This window comes from Trichomycterus rosablanca, chromosome 4, assembly GCF_030014385.1.
Source record: "Trichomycterus rosablanca isolate fTriRos1 chromosome 4, fTriRos1.hap1, whole genome shotgun sequence".
Taxonomy (NCBI): domain Eukaryota; kingdom Metazoa; phylum Chordata; class Actinopteri; order Siluriformes; family Trichomycteridae; genus Trichomycterus; species Trichomycterus rosablanca.
Window position 1 is genome coordinate 35,851,439 of NC_085991.1, and position 26,702 is coordinate 35,878,140.

The 26,702-nt window shown below is 40.6% G+C and overlaps 1 protein-coding gene across 2 annotated transcripts in view; it reads left to right on the top strand.

Annotated features, from left to right (window-relative positions):
- The first annotated feature begins 2,872 nt into the window (after positions 1-2,872).
- The window catches only part of lrch4 (leucine-rich repeats and calponin homology (CH) domain containing 4), a 70,552-nt gene continuing 46,722 nt past the window's right edge, over positions 2,873-26,702 (top strand). For both annotated transcript variants that reach the window (XM_062994230.1, XM_062994228.1), the window contains exon 1: positions 2,873-3,201. In XM_062994230.1, the coding sequence (XP_062850300.1) occupies positions 3,030-3,201 (172 nt within the window). In that variant the 5' untranslated portion in view covers positions 2,873-3,029. The remainder of the gene's footprint in view (positions 3,202-26,702) is intronic.

A 26,702-nucleotide genomic window follows, 5' to 3' on the forward strand; every position in this document is an offset into this window, starting at 1 on the left:
CTTCCACAGTCCAAAGACGTGCAAGTGAGATAAATCGGAGATACTAAATTGTCCATGACTGTGTTGGATATAACTTTGTGAACTGATGAATCTTGTGTAATGAGTAACTACCGTTCCTGTCATGAATGTAACCAAAGAAAACATGTAAAACCTGACTTTAAAATCATAATAAACAAACAAACAAACCTGTTTGACCAAGCTGTTATAGACATGATCTGTTTTGGGTTTTGTTTGTATTTTTTTTAGCACCAATGGAGACTACAGCACTTTTTGTAGCTTATATTCCTTATTGTATATGTGCACTGTATTTATTGTCAATTATCTTTTCTTATTAGTGCCTAAAATTGCCTTGTGTATTAATGCCTTATAACTATAAGTTAACGTCTTGCTTTATGTTTTTATTTTGCATAATAAAATATATGACTAAATATCTATAGTTACTGTAAAAAAAAATTTAGGCGTTGTCTTGTAGTTGAAATGAAACATTACGTACAGCAGGTGGTGCTGTTGTTCTCTCCGAATAAAGGGGCTAAACTAACTTTATTTACAGTAGTCACTGAATGTTCTCTTTTGTGTGTGTGTGAGATAGAGTTTAAGAGTTCATTTTCAGCATTTAGCAGATTTATCCAAAGCCACTTACAGTCCTGTGACAGTATATTGTCTAAGCAATTGAGGGTTAAGGGCCTTGCTCAGGGGCCCAACAGTGGCAACCTGGCAGTGGTGGGGCTTGAACCAGCAACCTTTGGATTACTAGTCCAGTACCTTAACCGCTAGACCACAACTGTCCTTAATGGATCATTAGTTTAATGTTATTTATCTTTCTGCTAGCAGTCGTATGCTATTCACCTATTGAATGTGCAGGTTATTACTGTACAGTATTTATTAGCTGTGTTATGTTGCATTTTGTGTGTTTATATGAAACATATGTATTATCTGCTATTAACATTTCCTTTAACTAGACTGTAATCACCTTATGATCATGCACTTTGATTTTGATAGATTATGATTGTTACTTCAGTATAACTTCTAGCTCTTATGTATTTTACTTGGTTGTTGCCAGATGCTGTCTGTGTCTCATCTATTCATCACACATCTCTCCAGCTTAATAAAGAAAGTTAATATATGGGTTAAATTTTTAGTTGGGACAAATATTTATTGGTGAGCGACATAACATACTGCTAATTTAACACTGCATTAGCTTACTTTTAGTTAATTAAAGACTAAATTAAATTAAAGATTTGATTGACTGAGTGTTAACAACATAATTTTGCATTCCTGATCTCTTTCCTGTCTCTTTATATTGCTATACTACTGAACTGAACAGAGGCTAAAATGACATCACAGTTTCTCACGCTCTTTTCTGACTCCTCTTCCTCTGTGCTCTCTCGAACACTCTCTTCCTTTTTTTCTTTTTCTTTTTGTTTTAGTCTCGGAGGAGTAAACTTTCTGCTGATTATAAAAAAAACAGCACAGATATTTTTAGTGTTGAGAAGAGTTTTTTAATAGAATATTACTATTAAATTAAGTACTGAACATGAGATGGTGGACATCCCCTTTCCAAAAAAAATAAAAAAAATGATGATAGAGTGACCTCTAGATCCTTTTATTCAGCTACAGGGCAGCATGGTGGCTCAGTGGGTAGCACTATCACCTCACAGAAAGAAGGTCCTGGGTTCAATCTCCAGGTGGGCCGGTCTGGGTCCATTCTGTGTGGAGTTTGCATGTTCTCCATGTTCTCTCTGCGTGGGTTTCCTCCAGGGGCTCTGGTTTACTCCCACAGTCTAAAGACATGCATGCACAGACATGTGAATTGGAGATACAAAATTGTCTGTGACTGTGTTTGACATTAAACTTGGGATCGAATGAATCTTGTGTAATGAGTAACTACCTGTCTTGTCATGAATGTAACCAAAGCGTTTAAAACATGACATTAAAATGACTGGGCACTAATGATAGTCCTGAAAGACAGAATTAACGTCCCAGATTCATTCCAAAGTTGTTTAATGGGACTGAGATCAGGACTATGTAGAGTTTCATTAAACCAAGCTTTTTTCATGTCTCAAGATACTTTGAAGTATGTCTGTGGGAATTTGTGTCCTTTCATTCAAAAGAGCGGTTGTATGGCTGGGCACTAATGTTAGTCATGAAAGTCTCAGTTGACGTCCCAGATTAATTCCTAAGCTGTTTAATAGGACTGCGATCAGGGCTATGTGGAGTTTCCTTAAACCAAGCTGTTTTCATGTCTTTATAGACTTTGCTTTGTGCACATGGACACAGTCATGCTGGAACAGAAAGGGCCCTTCCCTAAACTGCTGCTGCAAAGTTGGAAGCATATACTTTTGTATGAAATTTTTAGTTGGCACATATTTACAGGTGAAATATATAACTAAGTGCTAATTTAACATGGCATTAACTCACTTTTACTAAAAGTCTGGATTAACTGTTTACCACATAAACTGCTGCTGCAAAGTTGGAAGCATATCATTTCCTTTATTTAATTGGTTTATTTTAATAGGGGTGTCCCAATACTTTTGTCTACTATGGTAACACGTAACGTTAGCAGCATCCTTTCCTGGGGCAGACCACGCCGTACATGCACGATTTCCTCAACGAGACTCAATTGCGGTGAGTTCCAAATACTTTATATTTCGTATTCAAGTGCACTATGTCTGCTTTTAAATAGCGTCCTGTTGCTCCATGTGTAGTGCACTGCAATATGACATTTGGCATGATTTGAGATTGAACCCTGAAAAGCTATTTTCCTCTTTGTGAGGCCACACCCCTTTTCTGCTCGCTCCTCTCCCTCACTGTTCACGCTTCAGATTGACAGTTGAGTCGCCGTGGTGGTGCTGTTCGGCTCGGTGAACTTTCTTAAACCTTTTATTCATCTTTAATTTCTGGATTTTAACACTGCAACCGGATAACACTGGTCTTTTGTGGTCGCTGAAAGCAAGGACGGTGGAAATGCGAATTTAGGAGGGCACTTTTTGAAGAAAAACGCCAGAGGGAAGGAGTTTAGTGGTGTGTTCATGGCTGCTGGAGATGGGGCGCAGCTGCCGGCGACACTGGCGGCCAGCAGGAGCGTGGAAAAAGCGCTGGAGGAGGCAGCAGCCAGCGGAGCGCTCGTCCTGTCCAACCGTAAACTAAAAGAGTTCCCACGGACCGCCAGGAACCATGACCTGTCCGACATTACACATGCTGGTGAGTGAATTCTTCATTATCAGGATATGATAAAGATAACTACGGTCATCAGCGCTTGCTTAACAGTTACCCAACTTCCTTTGTTTCACCTGCTCTCTCTCTCTCTCTCTCTCTCTCTCTCTCTCTCTCTCTTTTGTGCATCGTAGTGATGTGTCGTTCATGAACGAGTCGGCTCCTTGAGTCGACTCGTTTAGATGAACGCTGGAAACAGACTGTTTTTAAGACGTCGAGTAGTTGTTTGTCGAGGCTTTTGTACTGATTTTGTGTATGAATTAAAATATGCAAATAAACAGCATGGAGATGTTAATTGTGAACATATTTTTATAGAACGAATAGGTAAATAAACGAATGAATTAATCATTTAGATCAGTGCAATCTTTTTAAATAGTTAAATCTATAAAGTAATAAAAAAAGTAAAAAAAAACATTATTACATAACCCTTGTGTATTGTTATATTTTACTTAAGTTACCTGCTTTAATAATAATAATAACGTTATATTGTGTAAGTTAATGTATGTGAAATGTGCAATATGTACAAAAGCGTCTTGTTTTTTGTCATTTATTAAAATTCATAGTCATTTTACTTATAATCAAGATAAACTAATAATGAGATCATAATAATAACTGGCTGAGTTAAAAGGGACAGTACTGTATCATAACGTGAGAATGGAAAGAGTCGGCTCTTGGTCAGCTGACTCAATTGAAATGATTTGTTGTACCCATGACTGGTGCATCGTGCGTACTGAGTTGTTTCTGTTTTACTGGCATGGTATCATAGACAAACTATTTCTTTACTAAACACTTTACAAACATGTTGGGCTGTGTTGGTGTATAAATGCCTCCCGTATGTATGATCATTAGAAATCTCCTGGATTTCGACATGAATTATTCAAAAAAAAAAAGTGTTCTAATGTAAATCAATCCACAACAGGACCCATGGCCTACTAATGAGGGAAATTCATGGGTGTTGGCTACTCTTCCATCTTGCAAAGACCACACCACAAGCACAACTTGCCATAAAGATGCAAGACTTGAATAAATCCTGATCTGACTCATCCACTATAAGAAAACACAGTTTGATTCAAGTAAATATACTTAAGGTACAGTTATTTCTGTGTGATTAGGGTGTTTGTTTATTAATTTCACTTGGTTGATGATCAGACATAACCAGTTCTTAGTTTTGAGTTCGAGAAGGTGGGATAAACTGGAATATCTGTGTAGGATGACCACACCATATCTTGACTTTGTTCTGATTGTCAATACTGTCAATATTGTGACAGCAAAGTAATTTCATAGGTAATGACAGTGATTATAAAAGCTTAATGTAAATTAAAACTAAAACATTGACTAAACGAAACATGTTTCGACTAAAACTTTCAGATCTCGTAGGGTTTGAGTTTCGTTTTATACAGAATGTCCTTAAAAATTAGGGTGGCATGGTGGCTCAGTGGGTAGCTCTGTCACCTCACAACTAGAAGGGGTTCGATCCCCAGGTGGGGCGGTCCGGGTCCTTTCTGTGTGGAGTTTGCATGTTCTCTCCGTGTCTGCGTGGGTTTCCTCCGGGAGCTCTGGTTTCCTCCCACAGTCCAAAGACATGCAAGTGAGGTGAATTGAAGATACAAAATTGTCCAGGACTGTGTTTGACATTTAACTTGTGAACTGATGAATCTTGTGTAACGAGTAACTACCGTTTCTGTCATGAATTTAACCAGTGTGTAAAACATGATGTTAAAATCTTAATAAATCAATAAATCCTTATAAAAGTATCAACTTCAGTATCCCCCTCCTTGCATCTGTCTTGCATCTGGGTTTGCTTAATACCTTTGTACTGTGTTCACTTCCCTTTGTGTTGTGGTGTTGAAACCCAAGACTTTTATGTTAATACACAGCCAGCTTCTTGCTACACAGCAAAAGAATGTAACACCTACAGCGCTCAACATGATTTTAACTGTTGATTTAACCTGTCCAATTGAACTTTGGCCAATGCATGTTTTTTCTCATGAAACGTTGTTTTCTGTGCACACTTGCCTTGCATTTTGTGAAGCAGATATCACTAATAAACTTATAGTTCTAATGTAAAAAGACCTAGACACAGGCGCGAGTCTTGTCAACACTCGGAAAGAAAAGGGCCTGCTTTGTAATACAGTAGATTAATGAAAAGGAGCTTTGGTGACTTTTAACCGACACACAGCATGATGCTCAGCACACGCAGCCATCTGCTCCTCGTGCGTAGGCCTGCACTGAGAAAGAGGAAGTGCTCACACTGCTCAATGTACAAACAAGTTTCTATTAGTTCGTAACATTCATGTGTAGTCAGAGTATGAAAGCATTAACCGTACATGTTCTTAAGTGCGTCTCTTCGATTCCAGTAATCATGTATCGGATTTGTTCCTGTGGTCGATCATGCATCTCATCCCACCTAATGGAAAGGCAAACAGTCGCTCTAAATAATGTAGATGATCTAGAAGCCTAACACACTCTCACACACACGCACACACACTCACACTTACCATTTCAGGACAGAGTATTATTGAGCAGTCTTTCTGAACGTGCAACTTCCTGTCTACAGATGATGGGTCAGTGGAGCGTTGGCATGGGTTAACTTGTTGGGAGTTGTTAGTTTCACCTCCATCTTCGGTAAATGTTCAACTCGGTGATTATTGACAAGCGCCCGAACATTGTTGCTGAGATCGCCATGTTGCTGTGGCAACACCGCCCAGTCAGGATCAGAAACCCACTATTTGGACATGTTTAATCATATCTGCAGCAGTGCAACACTGACATTTCAAACTAGTTCGATTTTCCAGGATTGCTTAAAAGTTAGATCTCACATTACACTCACATTGATTAAGGTACTTTTGTCTTTCAGGTTTATTTACATTGTTTACATGGCTTCCACCTCTGTGAGATTATAATTAGTATAATCTCCTGATGTAAACTTATGTCACTCCTCTATTTGGATCTAATGACTGGGTTCCTGCTTAGCTATATGAAGGTGATAATTTGGTGTCCTGTGTTGAGTAAACATACCTTGAAGGGTATTTTTAGTTCTCCGAAGGTTTCTGTCCTTTCTAAGCCTAGCTTTGTCCATTTAACCGTTCTAAGACACATGCAGACAGATCAGAAATAGGCTAGCTAGCTCACAAAACAATACGTTCTTGTTTATATTGCTTGGAAACAAATAACTAAATAGCTGAAACAAGTTGGGGAAAGGGTTATTTTAAGTTGAATGAGTTATACAGACTTGCTTTAACATTATCAATGAAAGGGTGCTGAGGCGGCACAGTATTTTAATATCTCAAGGTCTCCAGGTTAAATCTCAGCAGGATTTCTCTACTAGAGACTTCAGGCAGTTAAGGGTCTCTTCATGCAGACACTGCGATATGCAATCTCCGGGACTGGTCTGGGCATCTGCGCAAGTTTGGTCACATGGAGCATAGTCTGGCTTTCCTCTTTGTGGGATCCCAACACTAGCAGGTGATAAGAAGTGGATTGGGCCGCTCAGGTGGCACAGCGGTAAAAACACACGCTGGAACCAGAGCTGGGATCTCGAATACATCGTATCGAGTCTCAGCTCTGCCTGCTGGCTGGGCTGAGCAGCCACATGAACAACGATTGGCCTGTTGTTCAGATAGGGGTGGGATATTAAAGCCGGATAGGGACTCTCTCTCATAACTAATGCAATCACGACCTCTGCTGGCTGATTGATGGCGCCTGCACAGAGACTGGAAAAGAGTGCTGTCAGGGTGTGTCTCTCCGTACACAGTGCTGATCCGCATTGCACTCGTCAAAGTGCATACGGCTGCTGCCCACGTGTCGGAGGGGGCGTGGGTTAGCTTTGTTCTACTCAATCAGAGCGGGGTTCGGCATTGGTGGAGAGGAAGCATGACGCAATCAGGCAAATGGACACGCTAAAAAAGGGAGAAAAAGGGGTGAAAATGCATAAATAAAATATTTTTAAAAAAAGAAGTGGATTGGACAATTGGTCGAAGGGGGTGTGTGGTGATCCGGCTCTTTTTGGTTGGATTGAGGGGTTGTGCAAGTGGCATATTTCTCTAGCGGTGGCACTGTTTCTCTAGATGTGGAACAAAAACAAGCTTGATAGCCAGGGCTTTTAATTTATCTACTCTGTGGTTGTGAGTGATAGAGTAAATATCAATAAGGGAAGAACAACACCTTCACTAACTTCTTCATCCTTATCAGGGTGGGTCCAGAGCTTGGCTTAGGATGGGACTACAGGGTGTCAGTCCACTGTAGAGACTAACACCTTACTCATTCACACACACACTCCAAAATTAGGGTAGCCACTGGCTTACTTCAGTAAGGTGGGAAGAATCTGCAGTATGGAAAGAAAACTGGACAAACTGGACATGTCAAACTCCACACAGACTGTAACACTACATGCAGAGATATACTCTTATGACTTACTGTTCATCCTAATTAAACAAACGTCCAGAATATAAGACATGGCTTGTTATTACACATACTACAATGTGTTACTGCTACATTTCCCAGACTGCCTTGCATTCATTTGTCCACACTTCATATAATGGTGTGGTATATTAGCAGTTTAAGTCACTAATGCTAACTGATATGGTACAGTGTCCTTTCTTTAATGTGGACATGGGAAGATCATACAAACTGCATCTCTGTTTATTATTATCAGCATGTGATTAGCATGTGTAGCTATCTGTATATCCATGTATCTGTGTTCGGAATGCTGAACTGGTTCAGGCGTATACAAATTTCTCACTAAATGCTTACAAAATTCTTTAGAACAGTTGCATGTAGAAAAGCAGCTTCCTGTAAGATTATCCATACTAGATACTATCAGTACTTTAGCTAGTTATAATGGAGAACAAAACAGGCTTGCAAATGATGTCTCTGAGTGATTATGATTAATAGTTGGGCTTGTCAAACCGTTAGATTGCTTATGATTACATTCTGCCAATGCACAGAACAGAAATATCTCTGCAAAGCTTGCTGTTATACAGCATTTTTCCGTTTATAATGTATTGCCAAATGTAACTGTTCCTCTTTAGTGTGATGTATAAAGAAATTTATGTTTCATAAATATGATATGGCTTGAACCTGAACCAAAATTTTATGTACAATTAATTTTCAAATACACAACTGGTTTGCATTTACTTGTCTTACGCATGTGTGGAAAAGAAAAAACATACATATACCATTCAGGGTTGTGGTGGGTTTCCTCAGAATCACTATCTATCTATCTATCTATCTATCTATCTATCTATCTATCTATCTATCTATCTATCTATCTATCTATCTATCTATCTATCTAATCTAGGAGCAATTTGTAGTTCTACAATTACTGACTGTAGTCCATCTGTTTCTCTACATACCTTTTTAGCCTGCTTTCACCCTGTTCTTCAATGGTCAGGACCCCCACAGGACAACTACAGAGCAGGTATTATTTAGGTGGTGGATCATTCTCAGCACTGCAGTGACACTGACATGGTGGTGGTGTGTTAGTGTGTGTTGTGCTGGTATGAGTGGATCAGACACAGCAGCGCTGCTGGAGTTTTTAAATACCGTGTTCATTCACTGTCCACTCTATTAGACACTCCTACCTAGTTGGTCCACCTTGTAGATGTAAAGTCAGAGACGATCGCTCATCTGTTGCTGCTGTTTGAGTTGGTCATCTTCTAGACCTTCATCAGTGGTCACAGGGCGCTACCCATGGGGAGCTGTTGGCTGAATATTTTTGGTTGGTGGACTATTCTCAGTCTAGCAGTGACGGAGAGGTGTTTAAAAACTTCATCAGCATTGCTGTGTCTTATCCACTCATACCAGCACAACACACACTAACACACCACCACCATGTCAGTGTCACTGCAGTGCTGAGAATGATCCACCACCCAAATAATACGTACTCTGTGGTGGTCCTGACCATTGAAGAACAGGGTTAAAGTAGGCTAAAAAAAGTGTGTAGAGAAACAGATGGACTACAAAGTGCTTCTATATGATAAGTGGAGCTCATAAAATAGACAGTGAGTGTAGAAACAAGGAGGTGGTCATAATGTTATATATAAAAACTTCAGCAGATATATATATATATATATATGTGTGTGTGTGTATATACTGTATATATATATATATACAGTGTATCACAAAAGTGAGTACACCCCTCACATTTCTGCAAATATTTTATTATATCTTTTCATGGGACAACACTATAGACATGAAACTTGGATATAACTTAGAGTAGTCAGTGTACAACTTGTATAGCAGTGTAGATTTACTGTCTTCTGAAAATTACTCAACACACAGCCATTAATGTCTAAATGGCTGGCAACATAAGTGAGTACACCCCACAGTGAACATGTCCAAATTGTGCCCAAAGTGTCAATATTTTGTGTGACCACCATTATTATCCAGCACTGCCTTAACCCTCCTGGGCATGGAATTCACCAGAGCTGCACAGGTTGCTACTGGAATCCTCTTCCACTCCTCCATGATGACATCACGGAGCTGGTGGATGTTAGACACCTTGAACTCCTCCACCTTCCACTTGAGGATGCGCCACAGGTGCTCAATTGGGTTTAGTCCATCACCTTTACCTTCAGCTTCCTCAGCAAGGCAGTTGTCATCTTGGAGGTTGTGTTTGGGGTCGTTATCGTGTTGGAAAACTGCCATGAGGCCCAGTTTTCGAAGGGAGGGGATCATGCTCTGTTTCAGAATGTCACAGTACATGTTGAAATTCATGTTTCCCTCAATGAACTGCAGCTCCCCAGTGCCAGCAACACTCATGCAGCCCAAGACCATGATGCTACCACCACCATACTTGACTGTAGGCAAGATACAGTTGTCTTGGTACTTCTCACCAGGGCGCCGCCACACATGCTGGACACCATCTGAGCCAAACAAGTTTATCTTGGTCTCGTCAGACCACAGGGCATTCCAGTAATCCATGTTCTTGGACTGCTTGTCTTCAGCAAACTGTTTGCTGGCTTTCTTGTGCGTCAGCTTCCTTCTGGGATGACGACCATGCAGACCGAGTTGATGCAGTGTGCGGCGTATGGTCTGAGCACTGACAGGCTGACCTCCCACGTCTTCAACCTCTGCAGCAATGCTGGCAGCACTCATGTGTCTATTTTTTAAAGCCAACCTCTGGATATGACGCCGAACACGTGGACTCAACTTCTTTGGTCGACCCTGGCGAAGCCTGTTCCGAGTGGAACCTGTCCTGGAAAACCGCTGTATGACCTTGGCCACCATGCTGTAGCTCAGTTTCAGGGTGTTAGCAATCTTCTTATAGCCCAGGCCATCTTTGTGGAGAGCAACAATTCTATTTCTCACATCCTCAGAGAGTTCTTTGCCATGAGGTGCCATGTTGAATATCCAGTGGCCAGTATGAGAGAATTGTACCCAAAACACCAAATTTAACAGCCCTGCTCCCCATTTACACCTGGGACCTTGACACATGACACCAGGGAGGGACAACGACACATTTGGGCACAATTTGGACATGTTCACTGTGGGGTGTACTCACTTATGTTGCCAGCTATTTAGACATTAATGGCTGTGTGTTGAGTTATTTTCAGAAGACAGTAAATCTACACTGCTATACAAGCTGTACACTGACTACTCTAAGTTATATCCAAGTTTCATGTCTATAGTGTTGTCCCATGAAAAGATATAATGAAATATTTGCAGAAATGTGAGGGGTGTACTCACTTTTGTGATACACTGTATATATGTATATATATATACACGTATATACATATATACATATATACACATACTGACATCAGGGGTAAGCATATGTTGAAGTACATGGGTCAGTTTAAAGGCTAGGAAATTAGGTTATATTAATTGACCCATTGACAATTGCGCCTTGTGCAGACCAGCTAAATCCTGGAGACCCACGTGTCTCATGACATATGGGTGCAAGAACATTGGGGCCCAGTTTTTGTTTTAAACATACACACACACACACACACACACACACACACACACACACACTCCTCTTCTCTTCTCTTGCTCTCAGGCTTAAAGATATGGACTAACTTCCCCCAGGAAGGTTGCAGGTTCAGCAGTACATGTATGTGTGTGCTTTGCTTGAGAACAAAGCCTGGTTTCATAAGATTAAATCCCTTAACAGACTCCCCTGTCTGAGCTCAAAACCTGGCTGCTACTGGACATCAATAATACAGTTACTGTTGGGTTGTGCTTACAGCAGCAATAACTGAAACAGTAGCAGCTTCTAACCAGATGAGAGACAGGACAGCTCCCTAGACTGGATAAAAAAAGGAAAAATTCGGGGGAAGACTGAGAGAGAACTACAATAAATGATTGATTCTATGTATAGGACAGCGAAGGCCTGTCACCATTATGGAATTTTGGCTGACCGTCACACAATTTTGATTAACGATTAAACGATCTCGTTTAGCTTACAGCTAGCTTTATCTCTTTATTCTAATATAAGCCTGAGTGTAGTGTAGTTATGCAGAGACACTCGACTCGACTTGATAATGATCTCTGTGAAGAAACTGAGATTGATTGCCAACTCTCGAAGAGAGGATGGGTTGAGTGGTGCTCCGGTGGCAAATTTGGTTAATGCCCATAAACACATAGACCTAGATTTGAGTTTTGGCAGTGCAACTGGCCTGGTCGGGCACTTTACAGATACATTTGGCTGTGTCTCAAGACAACAACGCTGGATGAGGAGTTGCCTACATCACTTTTATGCCAACGTCCCCTTGTGGAGGCTTTATGTTACATCTTGTAAGTCACAGTGGGACCAGATTGTACAGAGAGATCAAGGTGCACTGTTTATGTTGTCTGGGTCGTGTAAAAATCATAGACAAAAGTTGGCCTACATGATACTGCAACAGCTACAACTACTGTCTGGTCTAGGTGGTCTGGAATGAGCAGCGAAGATATACAGGGAGCCTGCCATGATCCTGTGCTTGTGTAGGCCTTTCTGTACTAATCAGCCATTAGTGCAATATTAAATTAGACCTTAAGCAAAATGTGAAAATGGTGGGCAATAAAGAAGACATATAATAGAATACTGATAAAAACTAAAATACTAAGTATAGGAATGGGTGATTAACGTTTGCACTAATACGCTTGACTGGTGTGTGAGTCTTCAATCCACAATTCAGATAAAGCATTTAATAATGAGAGAGAGAGTGAGAGAAAGTATGGCACAAAAAATCTACTCTCCAAACCACAGCTAAGCTCACAAGCAGCTGACGGGATCAGGTGGGATGGAGGGGGGTGGGGATGGGCACATGGTGGAAGATAACTATAATGAATTGGACTCATGGGCTGCTAGCATTGTTTTGTTCTCTTTACCTCCTCCTTGACTAGAGCTGACTGCATTGTCTGGTTCCTGCTTCTTTACATTGTAGCCCATTGTTATTTCCTGACCATCTACTCATGGAAATTGTTCTTTGTTTAGTCTGTAAAGGTGAATACCTTTAATTTCTCTTCAATGGCTATGTTTAAATGCAAATATTTTCTCCAATACGATTGAATACATATTTATTATAGATTACCACTGAGGTGTTAATATGTACACTCTACTCAACAATCTGATGACATTCTCTGTTTACATGCACACCAGTGTTAATTTTGACAGCAAATTTTGATTTAGTTTTAGTCATAGTCTTTTGACTAAAATGTAATTTAGTTTTAGTCATAATTTAGTCATCTGAATTGTTTTAGTTTTAGTCTAGTTTTAGTCGACTAATTATCATAAGAATATAGTCGACTAAATCTACAGTCGATTCAGTCGACTAAAATACATATTTGTTTGTTTATTAGGATTTTAACGTCATGTTTTTACACATTGGTTACATTCATGACAGGAACTGTAGTTATTCATTACACAAGATTATATCGAACACAGTCATGGACAAATTTAGTATCTTCAATTCACCTCACTTGCACGTCTTTGGACTGTGGGAGGAAACTCACGCAGACACGGGGAGAACATGCAAACTCCACACAGAAAGGACCCGGACCGCCCCACCTGGGGTTCGAACCCAGGACCTTCTTGCTGTGAGGCGACAGTGCTATCCACTTAGCCACCGTGCCGCCCTAAAATAAATATAAAGGGTGTCAAATGTAAATGCTTTTTTATCACTTCCCTTAAATTATTTAAGTCACTTACACAAAATGAAACGTTTTTAACCAGTTATGGAATAATATTAATGTTTGAATGTGCAATACACACAAAAACAGATTTAACTTATTTCAAACATCTTTATTTAACTGACCTTGCTTATTGAGCATAACAATAACAAAATATTAATGACCAGTAGGCCTACTCTGCCTGAAAAATATATGCATTGTTCATAACAAATTGCATATTACATTCTTTATAAAACTGGGTACCGTTAAAGCAGCAGTGACATTATGTTGCCATTATACTGCCAGAGGTGCCAGATGTTCCAGATTTGTTGTGTTTTTACCCTAGATCGCCCCACATGGTTTACACATCATCTTGTTTTTCACGACGTCAAATGAGAAATGTGTCCAGATATCAGCTCTCATCTTTCTCCCTGTTGACATTGTGGAGTTAACCTAGTTCCATGAGTAAAGAAAGTTCACAGGCTAGTCTGGTCTTCCCGGGTTTAGATCAAACTTGTGCGAGTGTGGTCTTATCGCGGTACAGAGCTATCTCTATCTACGGCTCTGCCGCGGTACTGCAAAAGATTAGTACTGATTGGATGGCTACCCGGCTTGTCCCGCCTCTCCACATACGCTAAAGTAGTTATGATTGGATCTCTTTCTAACTTGTCCCTACCTTCCACAAAACTAAATCAGTTCTGATTGGATGTCGTCCCTGCCAAACATTTTCGTCTCGTTTTTATTCGTTGACGAAAGTGTCGATTCATTTCGTCATAGTTTTTATCTTTTTTGTAGTTTTTATTTAGTCATCGTCTCGTTTTCGTCATGAAAAAAAGGTTCGTTGACGAAAACTATGACGAAAATCATTCGTCAACGAAATTAACACTGATGCTCACTACATTTAATCAGATCCAAAAGACACGCATGTGTAGAGAATCACTCACTTAGTGTACACGTTACCATGTTAAGGAGCATTACGTGAGTCCAGTCAGCATAAGAGGAGCAGCGGTATGTTACCTGAGTCTTTAGTTGGTGTGTTTGTTTTTTAAATTGATTTAAAATGATGGTGGACTTAAATTAACTTATTAATGAAAGGGTGAGAGAAAGATGCCATGTCCTGCAACATTTCAAGGCACAAGAGCTGGATGCCAGTCCCACCGCCCATGACACGAAACCTCTGGATGAAAGCGTGAACTTTCGCTATGATGCAAATGCACATGTGCAGAACGTACTTAAAGTTTTCATTTGAGAAAGTAATAGGGTACAGGTGTTTACATGACTATTAAGGGTTCATCAAAAAGTTTCAGCACTTTTTAAACTCTATTTATTAAGAATTTCAAAAACAAATGACATCATTTTTCTACATAGTCACCTTCTGATGCATTTTTTCCAGTGTTGTACCAACTTTTTAATGCCATCAGCAAAAAATGTTTTTAGTTGATCACATATCCACTGATGCACCGCTGCTTTCACATCATCATCACATGAAAATCTTCTTCCCCTTAAAGCTTCTTTGAGTGGTCCAAAAAGGTGGAAATCAGATAGGACTAAATCCGAACTATAAGCTCTCTCTCAGTCTCTCAGACAATTACTACTCCTCCCACTCTCACTGTTTCCAACTAAAATATAGTACAGAATCTTTTTGAAGATCCCTTGTATTTTTCTATTCAACAGATTATTTAAAGGATTACCAACTTTGTTTAATTGGATAGATATTGTATTCGGAATGGTCTCAATCGTACTATTAGTCTCTATTAGACTATTACTCGAGCAATTAGTCTGATTGTTAACGCATCACCAGACTGCATGTAAAAGTGGCTATTTCTTGCTGTTTTTATGCATTTGCGCTTATATTTCATTTTAATTAAAGGTGCTCAATCTTTACCAACCTTTACCAATAAGAATTTTAGCAAAGAAGGCAGGATTTGGTAAAATGCAAATGGTAAAAAATGAAAGACTGTAATGTTTTACCTCCACAATCTAGTCATTTTTAATTCCAGGACACTTAAATACTTGAAAACAATTCCCTGAAGCTTAAATACACTTTCCTGTAGCGTGGTGGTAGCCGTAGTGTTATTATTATTTTTTTTATTAGTTTGCTTGTAAAGTTTAACATAATTATTGTTGACCTAGCAATAAACTCTACATGGTAAAACCTGTCATTATTTTTGTAATGCTTATAATGTTGCCAGAATATTACCATGTTAAACATTGGTTGAAAAGTAATCTTGGTACTTAATTAGCTTAATCTGTAATTAAAATAGGACATTTTATCTTTAATTACATAATTAATTACATAAAAAGTGTTATGTTCAGGGTTGCTGGGAGTTTTAGGCCTACCAGGAAACGTTCAGTGCAATGCAGGATCAAAGCGCCAATCCAATGCATCACCCAGTCACACCTTACATCAACTTACTGTCAGGTTTTTGTGAGGTGAAAGAAAATCAGAATCTCTAAAGCAAATATAAATATGAGACCATGGAGTGTACAGGATTGTCTGTACAAACAGTGACCAAAGGTTAGGTCCACCCCCATAGATACCATATAGTAAATATGATGAATCTATAGTGTTTGGTTGGCACAGCAGTAAAATACGCTTGACCAACCGGTTGGGTGTATATACCTAAACAGACTAGTCATTGGGCGGTGCAGTTGTAAAAATTAGCAGGGTTGCACCAGGAAAGGCATCCAATGTAACAATGTGTACAAATCAGGTATGTGGACCAGAAGTTCTGCTGTGGCGACCATTAATTATACGGGAGGAGCCAAAAGAAAACAAATGTACCTTAATTAAATAGCTGTATTGCGCTAACTGAAATGTTAATCTAAACATTTTACATGTATTGTAATAAGAATACTCTGAGCCTAGTTGCAGTTGCAGTCTAGTGGTTAAGGTTCTGGACTAGTAATCAGAAGGTTGCCAGTTCAAGCCCCATCATACCAGGTGGCCACTGTTGGGCCCTTGAGCAAGGCCCTTAACCCTCAATTGCTTAGACTGTATACTGTCACAAAGTCGCTTTGGACAAAGGCGTCTGATAAATGCCGTAAATGTAAATGAGAAGCACTTCTGATCAAGCATAACCTCTGCTTTAGTTTAAACCTCAGTGTAGAGAAGAGCCAATTGTCCCCAACGTACCATATCTTTATTTTTATTAGATTGAAACCCACTGCTTTCTGATTTCCTCTTTAATCTGGCCTGGTTAATCTCAAAGTTCTTATTGACATGCAGATCTATAGCCAAAGAGCTGTTTCTAGTGGTATTGCTTCAGCTTGCTCTGTTTGGGTCTAAAGCTGCAGGTTGGGGCGTCGAGGGAATCTTTTTTCAGCGTATATGAAACCCTGCGTTCATTGAACATACATGTAACCCTACAGTACACATGTGTGCACACTGTCAGCTGTCTGTGGCTACACCAACTGCGGCGGAGTGCATGTTGTCTGTGCGTGTTCGAGGCACGCAGGGTCGTGCAGTTCTGCTGCTTCCCGTTGCAGTTGCATTTCCTTTACGCTGTTAGCGGATGTGGGCTCTCCCTTTTCAGCTTCTGCTTTTTTTTCTAGCTGTGTAGTCTCAGCTTTTCTATTGCATTCTCTTTTTTCTCCTGTCTCACTGCTAGTCCACATGATCAGTGTCTGATAAATGGTATAAATGGAATTCCAGTGTAAAGAAATAGGACGAATATTCCAGCCATTAGTGCAAGTCCAACACACTGACATTTTCTATTTCCTGTTGAGTTGTAGGTCAGCGTATTAAAATCACACATTAAACTGATCATTTATTTAACTAGGGAGAGATAAACCTGGGACCCTTGGCTGGCACACCACCGTTGAGACCTGGGTTTGACTCTTAGCTGTTTTGTCGGCTGGCCGGGCATCTACACAGATTGGCTATGTCTGAGGTAAGGTAATGGCCGAAGCCCTGCAAAGGATTGGCGCCCCTCTCAGGGTGTGTTCATACCTAATGCCTAATGATTCTGGAACCGTATTCAACATGACCCTAACATGGATAAAGTGGTTAAAAAAATGAAATAAAAAATGATTAACATTTACATTTACAGCATTTAGCGGATGCTTTTCATCCAAAGCGACATACAGTACTGTGACAGTATGCAGTCTAAGCAATTGAGGGTTAAGGGCCTTGCTCAAGGGCCCAACAGTGGCAACCTGGCATAGGTGAGACTTGAACCAGCGACCTTTCAATTACTAGTCCAGTGCCTTAACCGCAAGGCTACAACTGCCATAATTCTAAAGGATTAAAATGTACATTTCTTCTAACTATCATTTCAGACACACCCAAGTTTGTGTTAACAGTTTGGGTACAGCTTGTTCCTTTTGCAACAGTACTGTGCCCACTGTCCCCTACGCCCAAAGCAAGGTCCATGAAGACAAGATTTGGCAAGTTGGGAACTCCATTAGCCCAGTTGTAGGCCTTTGCGAAGAGTTGATCTTGTTGAACGTATTTCCAGAGTGAAATAATGTCCATAGTTTTGGAATGGGTTGTTCAACAGTTTGAAACCCATATTGCTTAGTGGTTTTAAACTCTGGTTCATTATACTAATAAGCCCAGTTGCTTTGGTGCTCTATTTTTCTATGTTAATAGTATGAGTACCGATACTGGTATCAGGTATTTGCCCGATACCGCGCTCATTAACTTGTACTCGTACTCGCAAACGAGGCTCCGATACTAAACATCCGATACCGTGTAACTAGTGTACGTTGCTGCGTTATGCCTAGTTCACACTACATGATTTTTGCCCTGATTTTCGCTCGGCGACTGGTCGGCGCTAGATTTGCCGGCTCGGGAGCAACTCGGCGTTCGCCGACCGGATCGAGTTTTCTAGCAATCAGATATCTGATCTGAGATGTGCGACTGGGAATGAGTGACATGTCGAACAGCCAATGAGAACGCAGGATACGGTGTGAGGGGATACGCAGGAGAGGAGTGTAAACAGGTGGGAGAGGGGGATAATATAGTTTATATCAGAATACACCGGCACACACACACGTTTTACAGTATTTCTGACCTGATCGTTCTCTACAAAACATAACAACAAAACACCAACATTGCAAAAATATTTATTAACCTCCAACTCACTACAGAACAATCCATGCTATTCGTGTTGCCAAATCCACTCAGATTCATTTATTTTTCCTCCTTGATTTCATCACGTCAGCGCACAAACACTTTGATCACTCGCTACTTGTTGACGTGCATTTTTGGACGTTGTATCATGAAACTTCTCGTCACTTCTCACGTGTTTTTGTTTTAAAAAAACGGTATTCTAAATAGGTATTGGTATCGATATCGGTATCGGCAAGTACAAAAATACATGTACTTGTATTTGTACTCGGTTGGGAAAAAATGGTATTAATGCATCCCTAGTTAATAGTATTTGCATGGACGAGACAATTACAACTTCCTTTTTTTGCCGTTTACTTCCTCACGGAACAATTTTTCTACAGCAGTTGGCCAGTCACAGTGGTTTTGTTTTGTTGATTGAGGACTATGCGGGCTGTATGTTGAGTCATGTATTATGGAATTCAGAAAATGCCCGTGCAGGGTCATATCCTCGATAAGATTAGTTGACAGAAACATTGACACAATGCATTTTTGCAGTATATGTATACAGAGAGCTTGGCTGATCAACCATACTAAAATTGAAATCAAAAGAATGTAGCTTCTATATTTGTGTCTGCTTTGTTACTAAATCAAACAGTCTAAATCAGATACACTGGGTAAAACATCAGCGTGAGCATCAAGGTTGCTGTGAGAACCAAGATAATATATCGATTAGGTTTTAATTACCACCACATTTTTTTCAGTTGGTAACTTGCAGCTAGTGAGCCAAGAAATCTTCACTGGTCACGCCATTGTGTTCCAGAATTTGCACTTTGGTTACATGTGGCACTGTTGGGCCCTTGAGCAAGGCCCTTAACCTTAACCCTCAAACCCTCAATTGCTTTGACTGTATACTTTCACAGATTTGTAAGTCGCTTTGGATAAAAGCAGAAAATGTCAATGTCAATGGCGCCCTGTCCAGGGTATTCCTACCTTGCACCCAGTGTTTCCCAGGTGAACCAGACCTGCCATGGCAAGTGCATCAGGAACTGCTGAAAACCTCATGATGGAAGATGATGACCACTGAGCATGTTTACCAGATAGCCAGAACAGAAAAGGAGCTACTGAACCACATTAAGTCCCACAAGTGACGTTACTTGGGCCGGTGGTGATTCACCCACATGACCACATTTACGACAGCGTTATGACAGGATGTGTGAAAAGACTAAGCTTGATTGACAACATCATGACAAAAAATGCATTATCAGGGGCTAGTTTGCTACAATCCACAGGATAGAGGGCACTGGATAAAGATGACCCATCTGTGCAGCCAACCATTGCAAAGGGATGATGGTGTTGTGACGTGATGTGGAGTGCATGCAGCGATTTGGATGCCATTTGGTGTTTATTGTAGCTTTGCAGTCAAAAACATACTTCATTGTAGTGATAAGGTAGTAACTACGTACTTGTAATTGAAATTGCTCCTAGTGGCTGTAGAAAGTAGTGTGTGCATGCATAGCTGTATTTACTGAAGTCATTACAAGCCGTTAGCAGTCCCAGAGATCTCAGCGACAGCTGGGCGAGACCCTGTCCAACCTTCCCTCCCTCAAACACCCATCCAGGTTTGTTGCTGTGCTGAGGTTCGAACTCAGCGCCACCCAGGCACCACAGGAGCAGTTGTAGCTCAGCGGTTAAGGTACTGGACTAGTAATCATAAGGTTGCCTGTTCAAGCCTCACCATTGCCAAGTTGCCACTGTTGGGCCTTGGATAAAAGCATCTGCTAAATGCCGCAAATGTAAATGTAAATTTTGAAGTGCAATTTATGGTCACTACAAATAACCAGTACAAACGCTGCATTTCTTTGTAAACATTTACATTTGTATCAAGTTCTTTCAAGCTAGCAAACAAAGTAACTCTAGCTTTTTCAAAATAACTGGAGCTTTAGCACCATGTGGGTGTGAATAATCCTGTACCCTGATGGCTGGGAATACTAAAAGCTGGCCTGTTCTCTTACGTAACAAAGCTGTTTCTTCCTCTGCTGGCCCAGATGGTGTACTCTGCACCTCCCATTAGCATTAGAGAAGCTATAGAGCGTGCTGGATTGGGGGTGATGTGTGTGTGTGTGTGGGGGTGGGTGGTTGTGTGTGTGCGCGTGGACACGAGGGTGATGGGCGTGTGGATGTCTAGAGGCCAGACCTTTGCTATAGGTTATCTGAAGGTGGTACTAGAAGACTACAGCAGTGAAAGTTACGGCGCTTTTCATGGACTAGCTTTCAGCAGTGCAGTGCGTTGTTTTGATGGACATTACTCAGTACTAGAATCCATGTTTCATATCATCGTTTAATGAAAACCCGACAAGCTGGAATTCTGAGCTGTGATGTGGTTTTCACGCTCAAGCCACATACTTTTGAAGCTCATGTGTTTTTATTTATAGCACCGCATGTTTTTTCTGCCCAGTAGTGTAACTTTACACCATTATCACATTAGCCTAAGTCACTGTTCATTTCAAATACACCATGAGCAAGCGTACGTTAAGGTAGAACAGATTTGAGCTGCTTCACAGCTTTACTCTTGTTTTGTGATTATGATTTGGTTACTATGGTTATATGATGCTTCCTCCAACCACTTATTTGCTTGTGTGAGCTTGTTCCACTGAAATGTTCTAGAAATGACTTTGTAGTGAACGATCGCGATATACCAGGAACTGTTTTTTTTACACAGTTAGGGTTGTCACTAGACCACATGTTTAACTGATACTAATATTAAGGTCAAAGTACCAAATTTATATTAAATTATGTCCAACAAAAAAAACATAATCTGACACATACTGGGTCTCATCCACATATTGTTAATAATTACAGTTTTACACAGTATTAAAATAACTACAAACCCTTATCTCACCAAAACTGTCATTATTATAGCTGCTCAGGTGGCGCAGCGGTAAAACACACTAGCACACCAGAGCTGACATGTCAAACTCGTCGGTGTGAAACTCGGCTCTGCCATCCGGCTGGGCTGGGCGCCTACATGAACAAAGATTGGCTTGTTGTTCATACAGGGTGGGAAGCCGGATAGGGACCTCATAACTGATGCAGTTACGATCGACTGGCTGGTTGATGGCGCCTGCACAGAGTCGAGGAATAATGTGGACAGGGTGTGGCTCTCCGTACACGAAGCTGATCCGCATATGAACTCACCTAGTGCAGGTGAAAAGATGCAGTCGGCTACTGCACACGTGTCGGAGGGGGCGTGTGACAGTCGCTCACCTCAATCAGAAGTGGGGATCAGCATCAGTAGAGAGGAAGCGTAATGCAGTCGGGTAATTGGATACGACTAGATTGGGAGGAATTTTTTGGGGAAAAAACTGTCATTATTATGTACTCTGGAGTTAAAGAAGTTAAACTCCTTCACATTTAGTATATAATAAAAAAATATCCATACAGTTACATTTAATCACGCATAATGATAAAATACGAACATAATTTTAGAGTTTCTTGAAAGGTCTTTAAAAATCTAAAACAATAGAAATATCATGTTTACAAAAGTATTCAGACCCCTTATTTAATATTTTGGTAGCAATTACAGCTGTAAGTCTTCAGTGATTTGTCTCTACAAACTTTGCACTCCTGGATTTGGGCTGTTTATCCCATTCTTCATAGCAGATCCTCTCAAGATCAATCAGATTTGACGGAAGCATTTGTTCACTGCCATCTTCAAGTCTCTCCACAATTCTCCACACAAGTCTCTCAATGGGCAAGCCGTAGCCTAGAGGTTAAGGTACTAATAGACTAGTAATCAAAAGGTCGCTGGTTCAATCCCCACCACTGCCAGATTACTGCTGTTGGGCCCTTGAGCAAGGCCCTTAACCCTCAATTGTTTAGATTGTATAACTGTAATGTAAGTCGCTTTGGATAAAGGCGTCTGCTAAATGCCGAAAATGTAAATGTAATGTAAAACTCCACAGAGGTTTGAAGGAGTTTAAGGCTGGACTGTGGCTGAGCTAGTTGAGGACAGTCAGAGTCATGCCACAAAGATATTCCAGTGTGGTTTTGTCTTGTTTTGGGTCAATGTCACATCATCTCAATCTGAATTTGCATGTGGTTTGAAAAAGGTCTCCCTAAAGGATGGTCCTATATTAGGCTGCATTCATCAGTACCTTAGTTCTTACCAGTCTCCTTGCCCCTTTTATTGAGACGTACCCCATAGCATAACGCTGCCACACCTGCAAATCACCTTTGAGATGGTATTGGTCAGGTGGTTATGCAGTAACAGTTTTTCACCAAACATACTATATGTTTTGTGCTTTGTAACTGTAGGTTGTTAAGTGTTGACTAGTGAGTAAAAATGGCAGTTATTTTAATAAAAAAAAAATTACATTTTCGGCATTTAGCAGACGCCTTTATCCAAAGCAACTTGAATTTATATTACAGTTACAGTATACAGTCTAAGCAATTGAGGGTTAAGGGCAAACAGCAGCAACCTGGCAGTGGTGGGGTTTGAACCATAGACCTTCAGATTACTAGTCCAGTACCTAAACCACTAGCCTACGGCTTGCAAACAAGGGGGCTACTCTAGCACACCACCCCTGAAATCCGGGTTCGAATTTTAGCTACATTTACATTTTCTGCATTTAGCAGACGCTCTTATCCGGAGCGACTTACAGAAGTGCTTCCATAGTGAACATTTCATTACTCTAGTCTAGGTAAACAACAGTCCAAGTGTTTTTTTGTTTTGTTTTTTTTCTAAATGAAAAAGAAATGAATAACAGTGTTAGTAAGAGTGTTAGTTAGCTGTGCTGTTGGCCAGCCGAGTGTCTGTCTGTGTGCTAAAAATAATATTGTAGACATATCCCTATATACAGAGTTTAATATAATTACTATCACAGCTGACGCACCCATGAGAAGATGCTCTTAACAGCAGGTGTGCACATCTGGCATGACAACACTTTTAGGTAACATGATCTGCACACACATGCTGAGAGTGTCGGATTTCTACTGTCAGATTATGGCACAGAAACGGATTTCTCTTGTAGGGGCGCTGAGGTGGGAAAGGTCTGCAGCTCCTTTCAAAACCGTTTCTTATAAACAAGAGATATTGTCACCATGCTGTAGCATTCTGCATCCCAAACTGCTTTAGTGCACAAAGGGAACGATTTACACACCAGAGATTAAACTTGATCCCTTAGTTCCGTAAGTACAAATATTATAATATAGAACTTCCCTCGTCTAAAATATAAAGAAAAAACTGATAAAATAATAAAGCCATGGATTAGCATCACTATTTATGGATAATGACTTCTAAGGTAAGTTTGTAAAGACAAAATGTTGTTGCTGTTAATCTTAGTTGTTGTTCTACTTGGTATGTATATTGTTCTACATCAGCTGTGTACATTACTTTACCATAGTGTACCGTGTTAAATACATACAGTTTGTCTGAGGCTCCTCAAATGACCTGAGAAGAGGATTTGTTGACAGTGTTTTAACAGGCTTTTGCCCTTTTTCTCCCAACCTAGTCATATGCAAATACCCAGACATGTCACTCCTCACTGCTATAGACTGCTAACCTGATGGAGAAGGACGGTACCTAACACACACACCCCCTTCAACATGTGTATAATAGCCAAACTCTGCCTTTCATCTGCCTGTGGCGGGTTTACATTGAGAGCAGTATGGTGTACAGGGAGTCACACTGATCTCCATTATTCCCTGTCTGTTTTACCCCAGAAAGTCCATGACTATTTCAGTAAGACAATGCCAGGCCTCATTCTACACGCACTACAGTTACTGCATGGCTTTGTAGACACAGAGTGCTTGTGCTTGACTGCCCCGCCTGCAGTCTAGAATACAGTACGTCTGAGGCTATTATTTTGTTTACACTTCAGATCTGAATCTGATCTGACCTGAATTTGTTGGCAGTGATTTGAGGAATCATGCTTTTTCCGCTTTTTCTCCCGATCCACCGCTACTGTGACCGAGGTGCACCATGCCTAAAAACACCCCCTTCAACACGTGTAGTAGCCAAACACTTTACATCTGTAGTAGCCAAACAGGTTTACACGGACAGCAGTATCGTGTACAAAGAGTCATACACTGATCTCCATTATTCCCCGTCTCTGTCTTTTCCCAGAAAGTCCATGCCTCAATCTACACGCATGGTTTTGTAGACACAGAGTGCTTGTGCTAGACTGGCCTGCCTGCAGTCTAGATCTGTCTCTGATTGAAAATGTATAATGCGTCATGAAGAGAAGAAAACAGTGACCACAGACTGTTGAGCAGCTCAAGTCTTATGTTAAGCAAGAATGGAGAAAAAATCCACCTCCAAAACTGCAACATTTAATATAATCAGTTCCCAAACAATTAAAAAATCTTAGTGGGCGCCCAGGTGGCGCAGCAGATAATTCCGTTAGCACTTGGTTCGGATATTTAGCTAGGTGGCCACTAGCGGGCACAATTGGCAGTGTCTGCAGCAGACAATATTGACCACTAAAGACCCGACTGAAAAAGGGGCAGGGTCTTCGATGCTGTATAAGGACCCTGGTTACTAGCCCAAGGCACCTGTACAGAGGTGGAGGAAGGCAGAGGTGTGTGACGTGACTCTGAATCCCCTGAAGTATGGGCGAATAAGAAGGGGTTGGTGGACTGCGCATGCACACATGCATTAATAAAATAGCAAAAAAAGAAGTCTAAATAATAGGGAAGTTTATGGAATATAGTGGTTAGCATGCCTTTGTCCCAAAAGGGTTTTTTTAGTGTGTTGCTGGCATCAAATTCAAAATTTTTGTTTACAAAATACAATTACATTGGTCAGTGTAAACATTGGAAATAGTTTCCAATAAGCCTTGTGTCAATTGAATGCTTCCTGCATTACGGACACTATTACATCAGACCAGAGTCTTGTGATGGTCAGACCTTCTGTTCTGGATGAACCTGTTTGAGATGTATTAATGTTTGCTCTGATCACTAAGCCTGACCTGCTTTATGCTAGAGTTGAATTAAGTGCTGTTTTATGTGAAACAGATTTAAGTAATGCTGAGCAGCTGTGCTATTTTCTGTGATGTAATGGATTAAAGATAATGCTGATGTAGCATTTATGGAAATGCTGAGGTTCCTTGTACATGCTGGTCAGAGTTGCTTCATTATTTGCTCTCTGGCACTCATTTTGCATGTCGCCCTAAAAACTTTGCATATGTGATGACAGGAGTGCAAGTTCTGGTCTGGTTTGTACAGAGCTATAAGCCAACAATGAACGCTGTTTACTTTTGTTAAAGGATGCGTGTAATGTCATTATTCTGGTGAGCGCACGTGTTATGTTGCACAGACCCAATACAGCTAAATAAACATGCTAACTTGAATCACAAGAATAACTTGGCATTGTTTTGAGGTTGCCAATCTAATCAAACAAGATAGGTGTATGACCGTGAGTCGGGATTTTATTTTACCAAGCAGTAATGGGCTGCAAGGTGCCTCGATTTCCAAGTGAAGCGGTCCGGGTTCTTTCTGTATGAAGTTAGATTTAAATGGATATAATAGCCATTTTATCCATAATTACATTTAATAACCCATAATGACAAAGAAAAAACATGATTTTTTGAATTTTTTAAAAATTTCCTACTCCCAAAAGTATTCAGACCCTTCAATATTTCATAGCCGCTTTGGTAGTAATTAGAGCTGTAAGTCTTTATGCTACAAGCTTTACACTCCTGGATTGGGCAGTTTATCCCATTCTTTATAGCAGTTCCTCTCAAGCTCAGTCAGATTTGATCGAAAGCATTTGTGCTTTGCCATCTTCAAGTCTCTCCACAGATGTTTGAAGGGGTTTAGGTCTGGGCTGTGGCTGGGCCACTTGAGGACAGTCACGCCACAAAGCAATTCCAGTGTTGTTTCGTCTTGTTTTGGGTCATTGTCACATTATTCAGCCTGTTCTGAACAGGACCCCTACAGGACCACCACAGAGTAGTTGCAGTGGCTGCCGTGACAATGACATGGTGGTGGTGTGTTAGTGTGTGTTGTGCTAGTATGAGTGGATAAGACACAGCAGCGCTGCTGGAGTTTTTAAACACCTCACTGTCACTGCTGGACTGAGAATAGTCCACCAACCAAAAATATCCAGCCAACAGCACCCAGTGGGCAGCGTCCTGTGACCACTGATGAAGGTCTAGAAGATGACCAACTCAAACAGCAGCAATAGATGAGCGATCGTCTCTGACTTTACATCTACAGGGTGGACCAACTAGGTAGGAGTGTCTAATAGAGTGGACAGTGAGTGGACACGGTATTTAAAAACTCCAGCAGCGCTGCTGTGTCTGATCCACTCATACCAGCACAACACACACAAACACAC